The 17910-nt window shown below is 51.9% G+C and overlaps 1 protein-coding gene across 1 annotated transcript in view; it reads left to right on the top strand.

The window, feature by feature from the left end:
* COL27A1 (collagen type XXVII alpha 1 chain) overlaps window positions 1–17910 on the top strand; it is a 146843-nt gene that overhangs the window by 28706 nt on the left and 100227 nt on the right. The window contains exons 6-10 of the mRNA XM_061163229.1: window positions 5732–5785; window positions 7230–7283; window positions 16593–16637; window positions 17278–17331; window positions 17762–17806. Coding sequence (XP_061019212.1) covers window positions 5732–5785; window positions 7230–7283; window positions 16593–16637; window positions 17278–17331; window positions 17762–17806 — 252 coding nt within the window. The remainder of the gene's footprint in view (window positions 1–5731; window positions 5786–7229; window positions 7284–16592; window positions 16638–17277; window positions 17332–17761; window positions 17807–17910) is intronic.

Raw genomic sequence — 17910 nt, 5'->3', positions numbered from 1 at the left:
AGGTGAAATCAGATGGGATGCAGGGCCCAGGTCAGGTGAGAAGCTCTGGGTCCGAGGTGGGCGGGGCTCTGACTATGCCTGTGCTGGGTGATGAGGCATCTGGCCCCTTTCTCCCTGGCAGCCGGCTGCCCCTTCCCTCCTCTGGCCTGCTTGGTTTGCAGTGAATTACTCAGGATTACTGTGAGCCCTTGGGCATCTGGGGAGGATAGGTGGGCAAGAGGGGCCATGCTTAGTGATCCGAGTGACTCCTTATAGGAGTCTTGGGCCTCAGACCCCAGCCTCCCCTTTCCCTTTCTCCAGTGACTGAAGTAGGACATACTCTTTAAGGAAAATGTGGAAAAGTCTAGAAAGTATCAAGAAGATAGCAGGCTTCCTGATCTGGCCCTGCCCAGCGATAGGCACTAATTGCATTTTAAACAGCCTATGCGTCCAGGACTGGCCAAGAACCTGACATACTTTGCAGGGTGGATGTTATTACCCCCATTTTACAGATGAGAAAACTAAGTAACTAGCCTATCTCTGATAAGTATCAGGGACAAAATTTGAATCCTCTGCTGTCTGACTCCAAAGCACATAGTTTTAGCGAATCCATTAGCTTTGTAGCCCTTTAGCTCTGTAGATTAAGCTATATATGTATATATATATATTATATATATATACACACATGTATATACATATATATACATGCATGCTACATATATATGAATAATTTAAAATATGCTTGTACCTAAGTGCCATATAGTGTTTAGCTGTTATTTTATTAACAATTGCCTTGTGGAAAGACTGAACCAATCTATGCCACTGCTAGTATTAGAAGAGGATGTTTGTAAAAGATAATTCATTATTGCTTCAAATACACTGCACTGATCATCTATGAATAATTTTCTTACATTTGCTTTCTATTTGCATTTCACCATTTATGAGTTTGTTTATTTTAGGGGTTAGGATGTTGTCTTTTGTTATTTATTTGTAAACATCATTTGTGTTTATATATGAAGGTTTATTAAGGCTTCATCTATCTTACAAATTATTTTTGAGTTTATTATTTGCCTGTTGAGAGTATTCATGATGATTTTCACAAATGAGAGTGTTGCCTAATTTTTTTGAACGAACAATAACTGACATTTATTAGGAACTTACACTATGTCAGAATCTGAGCCTTCAGGAAAGCCCTAATTTGGAGAGAGCTCTATCATAAGTAGGGGCTTCCCTGGTGGCCGAGGTAAAGAATCTGCCTGCACTGCGGTGGACTGGGGTTTGATGCCTGGGTCAGGAAGATCCTCTGGAGAAGGGGATAGCAATCTACTCCAGTATTCTTACCTGGGGAATTCCATGGACAGAGGAGCCTGGCAGGCTACAGTCCATGGGGTCACAAAGAGTCAGACACGACTGAGCGACTACCACTACCATATGTAAAATTTATGATTCTTTACTTTTGTACTTAGACATTTCTTTCCCATACTAGGACCAGAGAGGTATTCACTAATATTCCATTTTATAATTTCATTTGTACTCAAAATTTTAAACCATCTGGAATTAATCTTTGTGGAAGTAGGTATGGGTATAGCTTTATTTTCCCCACAGTAGTTGATCATTTATTAAATATCTTTTCCTCCACTATTATATGATAGACCAGGGTTTATTTTAGGCCATTCAAATATGTTTCATTGCTATGTTTGTATATTTTTAGGCTAGTAAAATACTATTTTATGACAGTTATTATCTTTATACTGTGTGTCTCCCTCCTCCACTTATAAAAAATGTTCTGGCTATTTAATCTGTCAGATGAACTTTATGCCCATCTTAATAATTTCATTAAAAAAAAACCTCTCTTGGGGTTTTTCTTGGAATTGTGTTAAATGTGTTTATTTGTGAATAACTACCATCTTTAAAATATTAACTTTATCCATTTAAAACCATGCCGTATCTTCCCATTTGGTTGAGTTTTTTAAATGTCTCATAATAAACCTCTATAGTTTTTATTGCATAAACCTGGCATATTTCTTACTAAGTTTGTTCTTAGAAATTTATATTTTTGTTGCTGTTATGAATGGAATATTTTCCCCATTATATTTTCTAGCTGGCTTTCGGCTATTGAAAAAGAACTATTGACTTTGTATATTTGTACTTTTGGTGTTTATTTTACAACCATGCCCTTTGCTGAATTATTTTATTAGTTCTAACAGTATTTTACTTCGTTCTCCTGAATTTCTAGACAGGCACTCATATTGTTTGCAAAAAAGGGACATATTTTTGTCTCCTTTTCCTCAAAGGTTAGTAGCCTTATTTGTTTTTCCTGCCTTATTGCTGTGGCCAGAACTTATAAACACATGAAATAGTAGTAGTGATGGTGAGAGAACTAGTGAATCTTCAGAGGACCTTCCGGAGCTGGGGCCAGATCTGACCCATCCTCGCCCTAGAGTTGTCTCTTGAGACACCACTGATTTATTTTCTCACTTGAGAAATATTTTTCTGATGCCTCCTCTAGGCCGGGCCCTGTGCTATGTACTCGGGATCATGTATCTTGCAAAAGATGACTTGCACAGGGGATTTCTGGCCCAGAATTTTCCGGTCCTTCATGGTTTGCTTCTTCTTTGTCTCAGCCCCTTGAGGCCTCATCTAACCAGTTCCCAACTTCACCTGCAAGAAAGAAGCTCATAGTTTCCATTCCCGCTCTGTTAGTAGCATTTCTGGTTTAGTATATACCTTCCTAACCATCTTCTAGCTCCTCAAGTCTCTGTTAACTAGAGTCTGCTGTTCCAGACAGAGGGAAAGGGACTTGTCCAAGATCACACAGGCTCATTGACTGGAGAGCTGGGTCTGGCACCCAGGTCCTCAACCTCACCAAGGTGTAAACAATTAATTAGACTTTATTATTCCTTATATCTCTTACTGGAGAATTTGCAGGAGTCTGGCTGGGAAGATGGATAAATTTCTGCATCCCAGAAGTCACACCTTCAGCTGAGCAAGGGTGCCTTGAGCATCCCTGGAGCCTACACTGCATCTGCCCCGCTTCTTGTCTTCCTCCAGCTTTAGCTTGGCTGATTGACTCTCAGTCTGGGTCAAGTTCTCCCAGCTTCCTCCTGTACTCCACGTATCACTGATCATAGTTTTTCATCTCTCGTGTATTGAAATGTAAAGATCTTGGGCTTTGGAAGCAGACTTTCTGAATAAAAATCCCACTTATGAATTATAGGATCTTGGGCAAATTACTTACCCTCTCTGTACCTCAGTTTCCTCATCTGTGAAATGGAAATAGTGATTATGGCTCCCTTTTAGATTTATGCGTTGAAGACTTAGAAGAGCACTCAGAAAATGCTAGAGCAGATCAGCATTACCAGTCTCTGATTTCTCCCTCGAGAGGTCCCCACAGGCACAACTTGTATCTTGATCCCCACCATGGTATTTCCAGTGTGCACAGTAGGATGTGTAGATGTTCAATAAATTTCAGTTCTTTTTTTTGTTGTACTCGGGCAGGGATTAAGTCCCAAACATGGTACTGGCTGCTGAGAGTGCAGAGAGCAGTCCATAGAAACGAAAATGCCCCCGGATATGGCCTTTGGGCAAAGGAACCAGTCTGGCATCCCTTTGGGTCTCAGTTTCCCCCTTGGTAAGATGACAGAACCGGATGCACAAAGGCCCACCCCTGAGAGCATTTTAAGCCCAGCTCCTCTATTGGCTGCGGAGCGAGGTGGGCAAGGGCGGGGTGGGTAGAAGTGGCTATCCTTTTTTGGCCATTGGAATCCTGGGTGGCCCTGGGCCTGGCCTTGCACATGGACATAAAAGGCATTGGAGCTGGGCTTGTGAACGCCGAGGCTGGGAGAGTGTCAACAAGGGGCTGCTGCGGCATGAGGCTGTTGATCCTAGAGGTGAGGCCTGCAGCAGTGACTTGGAGGGACCTCGGTGGACAGAGAGTTGGGGTTCTAGCAAGGAGGGACTGGCCTGCAGCCTGGGGCAGCCGGAGGGCATGTGGGAGAGGCACCTAGGCTTCCCATTTGTAAGTGGGGGCTCTGGAGTCAGATTGACCCAGGACCTAGTCAGACCTAGTGACACTTGGCCTCTGACCTGCACGCCTCCCTGGGCTATGACTCAGCCCCTCTGAATCTGGGTCTTGGCCCTGTGTTGCCACAAGTGGGTGTAAGAGGCCTGGCGAGGTGCTACATTGAGTGGGCCAGTGTTGGGCACGTGGTAGGTGGGCAGCAAAAGGGCGCCCTCACTCTTTTAAGTCTTGTTCTGGTTTGGAATGCAGTGATTTCTCAGGCAGAGTGACTGAGTCCGGATTTGGAAGATCTGGGTCCTGACACAGAAAAGAATCAAATGGGAACTAATTAAAGTTGGCCAAACCACCCTCCCCATGTGTCACATCCATCATCACACTGGCTCCTTGCCAAGAAACCTGGATGCCAGGCGGCCATGTGTACCCGTACCCCTGTGTGTGTGTGTGTGTATGTGTGTCTGTGAGCACAGGCCTGTGTGTGTGTGTGTGCACTGTGCAGTCCGCATTTTAAAGGTGAGGAAACGGGCTCAGAGAAGTGAAGTCACTTGCTTGAGACCCTGCTGCGAGTCTGTAACCCAGGACTTCTGACTCAGGACCCAGACTGGGGAGGGAGCTGGGGAGTGAGGCTAAGGGACAGAGACCAGGAGACTGACTTCTCAAAGGACTGTCTCCTGAGTCATTTAATCAGGTTGGGCCACAGCCCGGAGCCCTCTTTAGCTGCGAGAGACATAGCTGGTGGGTGCTTCCCTGAGCACGTGCTCTTAGGAGCCAGGATCCTTGTGATGGGGATGCTCCCGTGTGCTTGGGACTAGGAATGCCGGTCTGACTGGGGACATACTATTTGTCAGTTTCTCTGCTATTACCTGCCTATTCTAACTTGTTGGGTCCCAGGTCTCTGTTCTGGGAATCGCAAATTCAGGGTCCTAGTCTTAGCTCTGCCAGTGCCTCAACTTGGGGTCCTGGGCTGTCCTTTTCCTTCTCCAGGCCTCAGTTTCCCTGAATGTGTTATGGGGTAGTAACACTTCCTTTGTCCGCTTCATCAGGCTATTCTGGGAACCTGGTGGGGTGAAGGATATTGCAAACTGTGAAGGGCTATACATAGATTAAGTGGCTGTTAGTGCACTGGATCTAGGTAATTTGAGATGGTGAGGTGAGCATCAGGGGCTAGGAAGAGCAGAAAGAATCAAGCTTACCTCCAGGATATGTCTCTCTGAGAGCCCTGGGGGAACACATCACCTGTAGAGTGGGCCCAGGGATCTACGGGTTGGTGGGGGAGGATGCAGTCAAGCTGCATCTTGGGAATGTTTCTGGTTTGGCTAATGATGATTAGGGGGGAGTGGTTTTCTACTTGGGGGTGACTACCTGCACAAGGACCCAGCAGCATGAATGTGAAAGTTCTGGTGGAGGAATGCGGTCTGGGGATGGGGCAGAGGGGCCCCGTCTACAGGCTGGGCTGGTAGGAGGAGAGGAGTTCTGAATAGGATGGGTGGGACCAGATGATGGAAGACTTGGGACACCCAAGGGGGAGTTCGGACTTTGTCAGTAGGGTGGTGGGCAGCTATGGAGGGTTGCTGAAGCAGGGGAGTGATGGGATTGAAGAGGACCCCGTGGAGGAATGTGAGTGGGGTGGAAGGGGAGGGTGTTTAAGCAGAGGACAGGGATTTGAGTGGAGTTGGTGGGGAGATACCCTCTTTAGAAGACGTGGCGGCCAAAGTGGAATTGTTTCTGTTTCAGGGACAGAAAGGGGACCCCGGGCTCTCACCAGGAAAGGCCCACGATGGGGCAAAGGTAGGTTTCCAGGGACCCCAGCGCTCAGGGAAGTGGAGGAGTGGACGGTAGGGAAACCGCCGATGTGCAGACAGAGGCCCCTGCATAACAAAAGGCTGGAGGCAGGATGTAGAAAAGGACATGGTCTGTTCTCTTTGAAGCCCTTCAGCTCTCCCTGCACCAAACCCAAAGCCATCCCTGCTGCCTTCTTCCCTTGTGCAGCCAATAAAACTGACAAAAAATGTGATCTGTGGACATTGCTTTGGTGAATGTCCTTTGGCCTGATGCTCTGAGTGGGTTTTCTGCAGGGCCTGCTAGGTGGCCCTCGGCATCCAGAAGCTTCTTGGTAGCACACGCCCAGGAAGCTTCCAGCAGACATTTGAAGACCCCTCCAAGTTGGTTAGTTGGACACACAGGTCTGCGGATTTTCAGGACGTGGAAGGGAATGGGCTGGAGAGGCAGGACTCCCTGACTCTGAAGCGCTGAGACCAGAAGTTCTCCCACGGGAGAGAGAAGAGTTAGGCCCAAGGACTTCATTGCCCCTGAAGCGTCCACCATGTAAGTTAAGCAAGGGGCCTGAAGGGAGTGCAGGTCAGGCCAGAGCAGGGAAACCCAGAACTCCAAGTAAGGTCGTCCCGCGTCCCGGACACCCATCCTCTGGAAGGAGCCCTCAAGTCTGGTTTCCTTCTGACACAACGCCAAAGCCCTCCTGACCGGAAGGACTCTGCTTCTCAGCCCAGCCTCTGGTGCGTGGGGACTTAACGGTGGCAGCTCCTGTTGATTTCTCTGAGATACAGGTGGCTCATTCCTTCACATCTTCGTGAGAAGTTTTTTCACTCAGCAAACGCTTCCTGTATATATACATCCACATGCACTCCCATTGGATCCTCGGAAGCTTATAAGCCAAGCAGCTGGGCCTAGCTTGCCTGGGAGGAAACAGAGGCCCCAGAGGCAGGTGGCTGGAGGCCACGCAGCTGGTCAGGTGCAGACCAGACTTTGTACCTGGGCTGGATGACCTCCAGGGGCCCAGGCTTCTCTCCCGCTCCTGCGTTGTCTGCTCCTGGGTCTCATGGTGGTGGCAGAAATCCCCCCTCCTGGGTGGCCACCATGCCCAGCACGGGCAGGAGGGAGGGAGAGGGATTGCCAATTGAAACAGGTTGCATGTGCTCCAGGGCAGTGGTTTTCAAACATGCTTATGGCAGTGTAACCCGTTCCCCAAATGGTACCTTCTGCCGAAGTCCAACATAGAAAACAGATCAAATGGAGCGACTGAGTCAAGTGAGGAGGGACTGGGTCCCCTGCCCACTCGGTTGCACTCACCCTGCACAGAGGACCTGAGTCTCCTCTGAGGCCTCTAGGCCTCCGTGAATCCTGTTCGCAAACCACTGGCCATGGGAGGCCGAACTTTCAATGAGTGTCTGCTCCTGTTTCCTCATCTCACCCCATTTTCTGTGTCTTTTTTCAGGGCGACATGGGCTTGCCCGGGCTCACTGGGAATCCAGGACCCCTTGGACGAAAGGTACACCTTGGTGTTGTTGCTTTGCTTTGCCCAGTGGGTTTCCTAGCAAGTGGGGTCTTCAGGCAGGAGTGCTGTGTGCTGCCCGCTTGTCCGCCTGCCTCTCCCCAGCTCTGGCCCAGATCCTCAGCAGTGGGCTGGTGGCCAGAGGGGAGAGAGGTTTCTGAGGGTTTGTGCTTACCCAGGGGGTGGAGCATCTTGGCTTGGAGCAGGTCCCCTCACCATGGTTAGTGAGCTGTGACAAGAAGTGACGCTGGTTTGCTGTCCTTCCTCTTGCAGCCGAGCTGCTCCAGGGAGGTCCTGAGGGTGCTCTTGGTGGTGGAAGGCATACTGTTAGAGCCAGGAGCCCCCATAAGTTCAGCTCCACCTGCCATGAGCTGAGGGCCTGGGACCTGCACATCCCCTCTCTGAGCCTCAGCCTTCTTCTACCTGGAGTGACCATGACCTACCTGCTCCCCTACCTGATCTCCCTGGGGCTGTAAACCAGGAGTGAGGTCTGGAGCCTGGAAGTTGAGAAAGTGGGCTCTGGGGTCAGCTGCATCTGGACTCTGCTCCCTGCTCCACCATTTGCTCACTGTGACCTGGAGCAAGTCAGTAACCTCTCTGGGTCTCATCTCATCCCTCCCATATACTGCAAGGAAATCCCTATAGAGGCAGAGAGTTCTCTGTGCATTTTGATCTCATCCACCCCCACCCCATCACTGCATCAGTCAGGCAGGGGGTGTTACCTCTCTAATGGCCTTTGGAGGAAGAGCTGTCATTTTCCTAGGTGGTGGGTTTCTGGCTGGCTGTGCCCCTGAATTCCTCTCCAACTTTGCAGCTAGGGTGTCCCATCCTTCAGACTCAACTCTACTTGTGCCCCCTCCAGGAAGCCCTTCGAGAACCCCAGCTTTCGGCTCTAGAGCCTCTACGCTGCTCGAGGACCCATAGTCCATCTACACGGCGTTCTTTTCGGCCCCCAGACCAGCCTCGCCAACCAGGACATGCAAAACTGGTTTGTCGCTCTTCCCACAGAGCCTCACTCAGGGCCTGTGTGTAGTAGGGAAGACAGTGCAGAGTCAGGGTCAGCTGCTATTTTTGCAGGAAAATCCCCCATTGCTGATGGGTTTTCACTCCGTAGATCAGCCTAGGGCCGCGGCTTGAGCATCCATGCTGGCTCCCAGCTGTAACCACAGCTGCCCTCTTCCTTGGCCATCTGGTTCTCATTCGGGCAGCCGTGGCATCTCCTGGCTCCATCCTGTCCATGCTCTGAGGGTCCCCGTGGCACAGGTGGACATGGAACATCACTGCCCCCCACCACCGTACCCCTTCTTTTCCAACCTTCTCGGCCAGAACGGGGCTTCCTGCAGATCTGAAGAAGCCAGACCCAGACAGGAGCGCGTGGCTGTCTGTGAGCTGGGGAAACGTGGTCTCTTCTGGCTCAGAGAACGCAGAGGGACTCCCTCTCCCCGCTCACTTCCTCTCTGGGCTCCAGCACTTTCTGATGGATGAGGTGTGAGTGGAAAAGTCTTCTTCCAGTCCTGGCTCATAAAGCAGCCAGTGGTGGTCTCGCTTGGCACAGGAGTAGGAATCTAGCAGAGGAGGCGGGAGATGGAAAACCAAACTGGACTGGCTCCTGCCTGGGGTTCTAGCCTTTCTGCTCTTAGCAGATGTCCAGGGAGGCCCAGAGTCCCCAGCCTAGGGGAACCAGCTCACCTGAGCAGGGAGAGACATCTTTTCTAAATTAAGGAAGAGTCTCTGGGTGGTAGGAAAACGATTTGGCAAAGCCATTTCCACCGAGTCCCTCTGGCCCCGGTCTAGGCAAACATGCAGGAGCTTGGTCTGGCTGGCCAGTGTCACCTGCTCACAGTGGGGGGTGGGCAGATCATGGGGGCGCTCAGATCTCAAGGCAGGGACCCCTGACCGGTGGTGGGGGTCAGAGAGGCAGACCAATGGGGTGGGCAACCTCAGCGGGAACCATCCCTGTTTGTCAGTAGTCTCTCCTCCCGCAAGCATCTTCGGTAACAACAGTAGCCGTTTTGCACTGATCCTGTTGGGTGGTTTGCCTGCATCATCTCATGTGGGGAGCCTTGAGCGAGAAAGAACATCAGCGGCTGAGAGGTGAGGTCAGCGTGTCCTCTGCTCATCAGCATACTGGATTTTGGTGTCACCTCATAGTGACCCCAGTAGCCCTGTTCATTCATTTCTTCAACAGAACGAATTGATTGTCTTGTGTGTGTCAGGAAGTGTGCAGGCCTCTGAGCTGAACGACGAGACAAAAACCCCCGATCCCCAGAGTTTGCAGCCTTGTAGGAGGATGGAGGCAACAAAAATCGTAAAAAACACGAGATATGTTAGAAGATGAGAAAGGCCATGGAGAAAAGTAGACGGGAGAAAGGGACTTTGAGTTGGGAGTTTCTCATATTGACTGGTGTGACAGAAAGGCTGGCTGTTCCTCATCACATCTCTTCCTCGTAATAGCCTCCAGCAGTTAGGCAGTATTACGCCCGTTTTACAGCTGAGAAAACTAAGGCCCAAATAGGTCTCATTCATTCATTCACTCTTCCAGCCGTTGTGCAAAGATGTGCCTATGCACCTGGCCCTGTGCTGACACAGGAGTTACATGCCAGTGAGATCACGGGGCTTCCGGAGAGTGAAGTCCACAGCCCTGGTTCCCAGCCCCTCTGAGTGTGAGAACCACTGGGGGAGTTTGTCCTCCACCTCCACAGGGTTCCAGTTCAGCTGGTCTAAGCGGACTAGAGCCCTAGATCGTCACGGGCAGCCCAGGCCGAGAGCCACTGGGTCAGTGGATACAGCTCCCAAGGTCACTAAATGGCAGAGCTGGGATTTGAACTCAGGTCTTCTAACCTTCAGGCCCTTTCCCTCTCTACAATGCTGATGGAAACAGCTTCTTAAATAAGAGCCTTCCCACCCTCAATAACGGAGAAGGTGATGGCACCCCACCCCAGTACTCTTGCCTGGAAAATCCCATGGACGGAGGAGCCTGGCAGGCTGCAGTCCACGGGGTCGCGAAGAGTCGGACAGGACTAGGGACTCACACACACACCCGCCTCTAGCCCAGAAGGCTGCCAGAGCCCTGTTTGCTCCTTGGAAGGGCAGAATCCATGCTGTCCCTAGTCCAATCCCCCTGCCTTCTCTCCTATAGAGCAGCGCTTCTCAGCTGCCTCCAGGGAACAATTCACAGTGGAGGCATTTTTGGTCATTACCCCCTGGGAGCGGGCGCTTCTAGCTTTGAATGAGTAGATGGCAGAGATGCTGTTACAGATCTTGTCATGCATGGCACACACACCCCACCCACAGCAAAAACTGATCCAGTCCCCGGCGTCAGTGGTGCCAAGACTAAGGAATTCTGCTATAGAAACCCTCGAAGCATCCACCCTGTGTGCCCTGGGGCTTCCTGCCTCCCTGTGTTTGCTTGTGCTGGGCTCTCCCCTGGCAGGCTCTCCCCTCCCTCCTCATCTTCATGTATCAGATTCTACCCTCACATGCCGTCTTTTCCAAGAGTATCTGCCCAGCACCTCCAGGCAGAATTCGTATCTCCCTTCTCACACCAGCCCGTTTTCCTCAGGCTCTTTGGGACTCTGCATTTTCTGGCTAGCGGGCAACTCGTTGATATTCTTGGCATAGTTGTCAGACTAGAGCAAGTTCACAGAGGAGGGCCTCTTCTTCTGTGTTTCCTCATGTGGGGCTCAGCACAGTGCTGGACCCAGATATCTGCTCTTTCACCCCACACCTCCCTGCCTCCTCTGCCCATGGCAGACATAATTAGTTGCTCTTTCTTGCCAAGCCTAATTCAGCCTCAGACTCTTTCTTAACACATTGCTCCAGGTAGACATGACTGATGGAATAAAGTTGGTACCCAAGTTGAAACTTCCTCTTGGCTCCCTCCTGCCACCCTCATCCTGCCCATGAGCCCTCCCTCTGCCTTCTGCGTTGGCCACTGTCTGAGAATCTGTAGTAAAATGGGCAGGCAGAGGGGGTTATCTGGGGATGTTTGGGGGGGCGGGTGTGATTGACAAATCTTAAGCCAATCTCCTGCCTTTCTGCAGAACTGCCAGTTCTATCTGGACATAGCACCCCCAGTTCCATGTAGCACCTCCAGTTCCAAGCAGCACCCCTAGTTCCATGTAGCACCCCCAGTTCCATGCAGTGCCCCTACTGAGGACCTCCTTGGATTCCCCCTGTTGCTGAGCTGTTCTGATCTTCTGGTGCCCATACCCACTCTGTTTTGTTTTGTTTTTTTTTCTTTTAAAGAAAATTTATTTATTTAAAAAAATTATTTATTTTAAATGGCTCTACTGGTCACATCGTTGAGGCATGTGGGATCTTCAGTTGTGGCATGTGGGATCTAGTTCCCCAACCCAGGATTGAATCCGGGCCCCCTGCTTTGGGAGCACAGAGTCTTAGCCACCAGACCACCAGGGAAGCCCCTCCGGCTCCGTTTCTGCGCTCCGCTGACCCTCTGCTCGCGAACGTGGCTCCTCCTTCAAGCCTCAGCTTACACCACCACCTCCTCTGCTTGGCTGTCTGCGCTCTCCCAGCAGTCAGTACTGCTTTGTTCCGCTTCGTATGTGTTTAATATCCTGTTCTAGAAGGTAGAGAGCAAGTTTGCTTTGTTTACCTGTGCATTCTCAGTGCTAAGATAGAGTCTGCCCCGTTGGTGGGGCTCCGCAAACCTTGGAATGAAGGAGTAACCAGATGAATGAAGGATTTGCACAGAAACTCTACCTCTCTGCTCTGACCTGTCTCAGGTACCCACTGAGCAGACTTCAGCATCAGATGCCTGACTGTACTGTGCTTTCGGACAAGCCACGCATCACATTGCAGAATCTTACAGAATCCTGTTGTTTTGGGGCCAACAGGATGCTTTGAGAGGTCAGCTAGGGAAACTGAGGTCCAGAGAGGAGCGGGAACTTGGCGGGTCTGGTGTCGTGACTCACTCTGCCTCTTGGCGGATGTTTCTTCCAACTGACCCTTTCTGTTGACTGGGGCTCTTCGTCCTGCCGGCTGCCCAGTGTGGCCTGGGGGCTGCCAGGGTGGTAGAGAAGTTTAGCCGGAAGCCTCATGGAATGCTGAGCGGGTCTGGTCAGCTTTATTCTACTGCGAGAGAAGCTGGGGCCTCGTGCAGGCTGAGGTGGAGCCTTCAAGATCAGCGTGGGAGAGGCGATCAGCTGAGAGGTCTAGGCTGGTTCTCAGGACCCCCAGGCAGGGACAGGACCCCCCTCCCCTCCCTGCCCAAAGCCCAAATAGCATCCCAGCTGACAGGGAGACTGTCTGCAGTAACAGTGAGGTGATGTCTGGTTTTTACTTGTGCATTGTAAGCAATGATTAATCTGGCTCCCAAACCAAAATATAGCCCAAGTTCTATTATAAACACGGGTCCTGTGGAGACCCGTCTGCCGAGCAGCCAGAGGCCCCTTGCAGATTTCTGTGGTCCCTGGAACTCCCCTGAAGCCTCTGCTCTCCTCTCGTCCCCATCAGGCAGCCATCACCCGTGGGGAAATCACTGCCCGTGGGTCCACCTTGCGGTCAGTGCCCGCCCCGTAATTGCTGGGGCCCTGGAGAAGGTAATGGTTTAGATTCTTCCAAGACCTGGGGCCCTGTCATTTGAAGCTATTTGACTGGCCCCAGTTTGGTAAACACCGTTAAGGTGCTTTCCAGGGAGTGTAGGAACCCCCATCCCCACCCCAACCCCATGTCTTGGCTGTGTTCAATCTCAGCTGCTCCCAGTCCGCTAGGAGAAATGGGTTCGTGGCAGTGTTCAAGGCCCTTCAGGGCCCATGGTTTGGAAAAGACCTAGGAACTGTGGCCTTCTGGACAAAGCCCAGCCCAGTGGGTCTGGAGTCATGGGGAACAGTCTGGGCTTGGCCGTAACCTGCTAACTAGCCTTCGGCGCGTGCCTTTACCTCTCTGAGCCTTGGTTTCTCATTGTATCCAATGAAGGAGGCTGTGAAACTGATGACTTAGGTCCCTTCCAACTCAGACAGTGGGTTTATGATGCTACAGTGATCCACAAGCTCAGACCTGGGGAGGCGAGTCTGTAAGAGGGTCTTTCCCTTGGTGTCCCTGTGACTCTTCCAGGTGGGCTGGGGTCTCAACAGTTGGGACATAGGACTTCGCAGCCTGCTGTGTGGCCTCTTTACCTCACTGAGCCTCAGTTTCCTCATCTGGCAGGTGGGCCTGGTAATTCTTGCCTCTCAGGGGTGATAGCAGGTTGTTGATGAACTGATGTATCTAGGCCTTAGTGCGGGGCCAGGCATAGAGTGAGTCACTGTCCATGTCCCCGATGGTAATTCACTTCCTTTTCACTGCATCCTGAGTAGGAGATTTACTTGAAATCTCCTCCTGGGATTTCACTGGCAAGTCTGCCAAAGCATTGGTTTCTAGCTTCTTTGTGGCTGCAGAGGAAGCCAAAGGAGCATGTGAGGCTCAGGGCTCCCTGGACCCCTCTCTCGCTTCTCTTGGGATTCTTGCTCCATTATCGCACTGGCTGCATTATGGCACTGAGGCAGCAGAGGATGGCAGAGAGAGGCTCAGAGAAGGCAGTCACCTGGGCTGAGTCACACAGCTTAGAGCTCGGGGCTCCACTCAGCTCTTCGTGGGAAAAGGCTTTGCTTGTTTTTCCTCATCTGCAGGCTTCAAGTGGAGAAAGGATGATGGTCGTGCATCCTGTCCATGACACATCCTTGCTCACAATCCTCCTCTGCTTTCCTGCCATCTTTCCACCTGGCATGCTCTGGTTTCCTGCTTCCTCTCTGACCATCTCGTCACTCTGCCCCTCACCCCTCACTCATTCTGCTCCAGTCCCACAGGGCTCATTCTTTCTTGAGAGCAATCTCAAGCCTCAGGGCTTCTGCCCCTATTGTTCCCTCTGCCTGGAAAGCCTTTCCCCAGAGAGCCAGCCCTGTGTCTAGCTCCCCTGCCTGCTTACCAGTGGTTACCACCCTGCCCAACGTGGGCCGCTCTGTCCTCTGCTCACGTTTCTCCACAGCACTAGTCATTGCCACACGTGATCCCTTTTTTAGAATTTCATTTTCAGCGACAATAAGAAACACATCACGTACATTTTCCACCTGAACCCTGTTTGTGTGTGCAGTTCAGTGGTGTTGGGTATGTTCACATTGTCATGCAATTGATCGCCAGAACTTTTTCGTCTTGCAAGACTGAAACTCTACCCCCATGTAAGCAAATCCTTGAGGCATTATGTTTTATATTTATTTGTTTTTATATCTACTTAATTAGACTGTAAATTCTGTTAAGGCAAAGGATCTTGTCTTCTTTTTCACCCAATGCCTAGAATGGGGCTGGAGCATGAAAGTACAGCAAATGTTTGTTGAATGAATTAATATAATATAAAGATCATGCTACTAACAGCAGCTAGCCTTTATGGGGCTCTTGAATTCAATGTGGTGCTAAGTGCTTCACACATTATATCATGTAGTCTACAATGCCAACCCCTTAGGACCCCATTTTGCAAGATGAAACCAGGACTCAGAGAGGTGGTCCCAGGTCCTCCAGCCAGTAGGGAAGCAGGATAGGGATCCAGGTTAATCTGAAACAAGAGATCTTAACCACTCTGCATGCTGGCTGCTGGCTGTGGCCTCTGCCTCAGTTTGCCCATTGGGGACGAATGGCATGCTGGAGGAATCTCACCCAGCCATGTTGCATCAACCTCATGGGCCCCAGGTCTGAGATGCAATCACAGTGCTGAGCAGTCTCGAGGCATGAGTAGGTACAGAAGGAATGCTTGTAAACTCTCCAAACCTCTTGGATCAGAGCGATGCTGTTTATAATTAAAGAGTGCCGCTTTCTGGGGGTCTGCGGGGGTGCCAAACGTGTGTGCCTGTGGGTGTTTGTGGATGTGCATGAACTGTACATGCCCAGGGGGGCTGCGAAGCTCTCCGTGTGGCCTCTGGTGTCAGAAGGACCCAGTAGTGAGCTTGAGCCGCTGCTCCTTAGTAGTGGGATTCTGGACAAGTGACTTCCATTCATCGAGACTCGGTTTTCTGTAGGATGGAGATGATATAAACAACAGTGGGTAGAGGGGGTTCACAGACATCATATGTGTGTGTGTGTGTGTGTGTGTGTGTGTGTGTGTGTAGTCTAGAGTCTCATTTATCACCAGCCTGGGGGAGCCCTAGGGCTTCTACCTGCAATGCAGGAGACCTGGGTTCAATCCCTGGGTCTGGAAGATCCCCTGGAAAAGGGAATGGCTACCCACTCCAGTATTTTTGTCTGGAGAAATCCATGGACAGAGGAGCCTGGTGGGCTACAGTCCATGGGGTTGCAACAAGTCAGACATGAATGAGTGACAAATAGGCTGGGGGAGCCCTAGAACTCCTGAGTTCCAGAACACCAGGACTGAAGAGTACTCGGAGTTCTGACTCCCTTATCTGACAACCAGAGAAGGGCAGCAACCCCTCCAGGGTTGCACAGGAAGTCAGAGGCGGTCTGGACCCAGCACAGGGCTCCCTGTGAGGGGGCGTCTAATGGAGATCACCCCGTCTCTACCACACTGTCTGAAACGGAAGCCCCTGCTCCGTCTTGTTTCATAACAGCCCTAAGCTTAGGGAAGTTTGCAGTCTGGGGTTTCCCTGCAAAGAGCTCCTTACACTCATGAAATCGTCCAAGTGGCTGCCCCCACTGCCACCTGAAGGCACACACTCATTCTGATGCTCTTGACCTGGAGACCTGGCCTTGGACCATGGGAATTAGACCATGGGGACAGGACGCATGGTTGGTACTGAAATGTCACCAGAGTCTTTCTCAGTTAATCTAGTGGCCTCTTTCCCCCGGAATAGTGGCTGGAATCACTGGGAAGGAGGGTAGCTATTTGGGGGTCACACAATCGGTCAATAGGTGTGAGATCTTTTCTGATAGAGGATTAATGAGAAGGTTCCAACAGAAAATTCCCAGCAGACTTTAAGGTCCTCATCAGTCCACCCATCACTTAGACATCCCTCCAGCCCTGCTTCGAATGTTCTTACCTTCTCTCTGGGTTTGGAAAGAAGGGTGGTCATAGCAGCATCAGTCTCTCCCAGTTGCTGTATCCTAATTCAGCTCACAAGTCCTGCCCAAGGAGGGATCAGTCCCTGCTGTCTTCTGGTCTAAGAACCACTGATGACGGAGAGGAAACTGCAGGATGCCTGACGTACATATCTCCACTCGGAGCGCGGTTCTCAAACGCGTGCTGCCATGCATCCCTGCCAAAGTGCCTGCAGCGCTGCAAAGGCAGGCGGGAAGGCCGGGCCTCTGCGATCCCCGGACCCAGACGTGTCTTCCTAGGCTCAAGTGGTTTCTTTCCCTCCGCAGGGACAGAAGGGTTATCCTGGACCGACGGGGCACCCCGGAGAACAGGTGAGGGCTGCAGCCTCAGCCCCGCCCTCCTCGTCCTCCCTTGTTCCAGTCCCCCTGCCTGCCCTTGGCCTCCACCCCACCCTGCCTGGTTCCACGAGTAGGCTCCAGAGCCAGGAGGCTCTGCCTCCCATCCCACTGGGGCCCCCACCCGACCCCACCTCTCCCCCAGCCACATCTGCCTGAAAGGGCTGGAGTCCACGCCGGCCCAGTGCTGGCATGAGCCGCTGGACTCTGGTTAGAGCCATGAATAGCTGGCCTGTTCCAGGCGATGTTAGGGGATATTATACACGCCGCCACGGGGTTTGCAGGAATTTTGGCTGCCCTGGCCCAAGTCAAACATCAGCCGCTGCCAGCGTGGGAGAGCCCAGCCAGGCCCCCTCAGCGCTTTATTCCTGGGCTGCAAGGACAGGGGGTTTTGTCCCTCCGAGCTGGTCGGACCGGTTTCTCAAAAGGGTGGGCTGGGGGGAGAGGCTGGGTTAGCGGGGGCGCCCAGCAGGCCGATGGCCTCCCCTCCCTCCACTTTCGTCTCACATTCCTGCCCTTCTCTTTGTCCATTGTAAACCCCGGCCCCCAACTGCCCCCCAGACCTGGAGCTGGGCAGGGTCTCCCCTTTCCTTATGTTTCTCTTGTTCCTTTGCAGGGGCAGCCAGGACCCGAGGGTAGCCCAGGGGCCAAAGGTTACCCTGGCAGGCAGGTGCAGTATATGGCTTCTGGAAGCTCTGTGGCCGTGGTGGTGTGGAGCTGGCCACGGGTGCCCCCAGGCAGAGGGAGGCGGTGGGCTGGGGGCCCAAGAGCTACACCTGCCAGGGGGGCCCTGAAGGAAAGGGCTGTTCAGAGGGCTGCGCTGAGGAGCCTTCTCTGAAGGCAGCAGGGCAAGGATGCTCAGGAGGACACAGAAGGAAGCGTAGCTCTGGGGTGTGGGGACGTGGCTCCAGAAGCTCTTCCCAGCCGCCTGCTTGGGGCCCTGGGGTAGCTGGGGGCTCAGTTTGAAGACTAGGAGTGTAACCCCACTCCTGTCATACAGAGGAACAGCTGAAGCCAAAGGAGACAGGACTTGGCCTGGGTTGTTGGCAGCAGCTAGAACGTCTCCATATGTCCTTGCCCTTCTGTCTTTTGTGTTTCAGGGGCTGCCTGGACCCATAGGAGACCCTGGGCCCAAAGGCAGCCGGGTAAGTGCGACTTGGCAAGTGCCACCTGCCTGGGGCCCCAGGTGGGCGGGCGTTTCCTGTCCCTCCAGTGGGCCTGGTGGGCGATCGGGGCTGTAAAGCCTGCA

This window comes from Dama dama, chromosome 16, assembly GCF_033118175.1.
Source record: "Dama dama isolate Ldn47 chromosome 16, ASM3311817v1, whole genome shotgun sequence".
In the NCBI taxonomy this organism is placed as follows: domain Eukaryota; kingdom Metazoa; phylum Chordata; class Mammalia; order Artiodactyla; family Cervidae; genus Dama; species Dama dama.
This window is presented reverse-complemented; position numbering and strand designations above follow the sequence as displayed.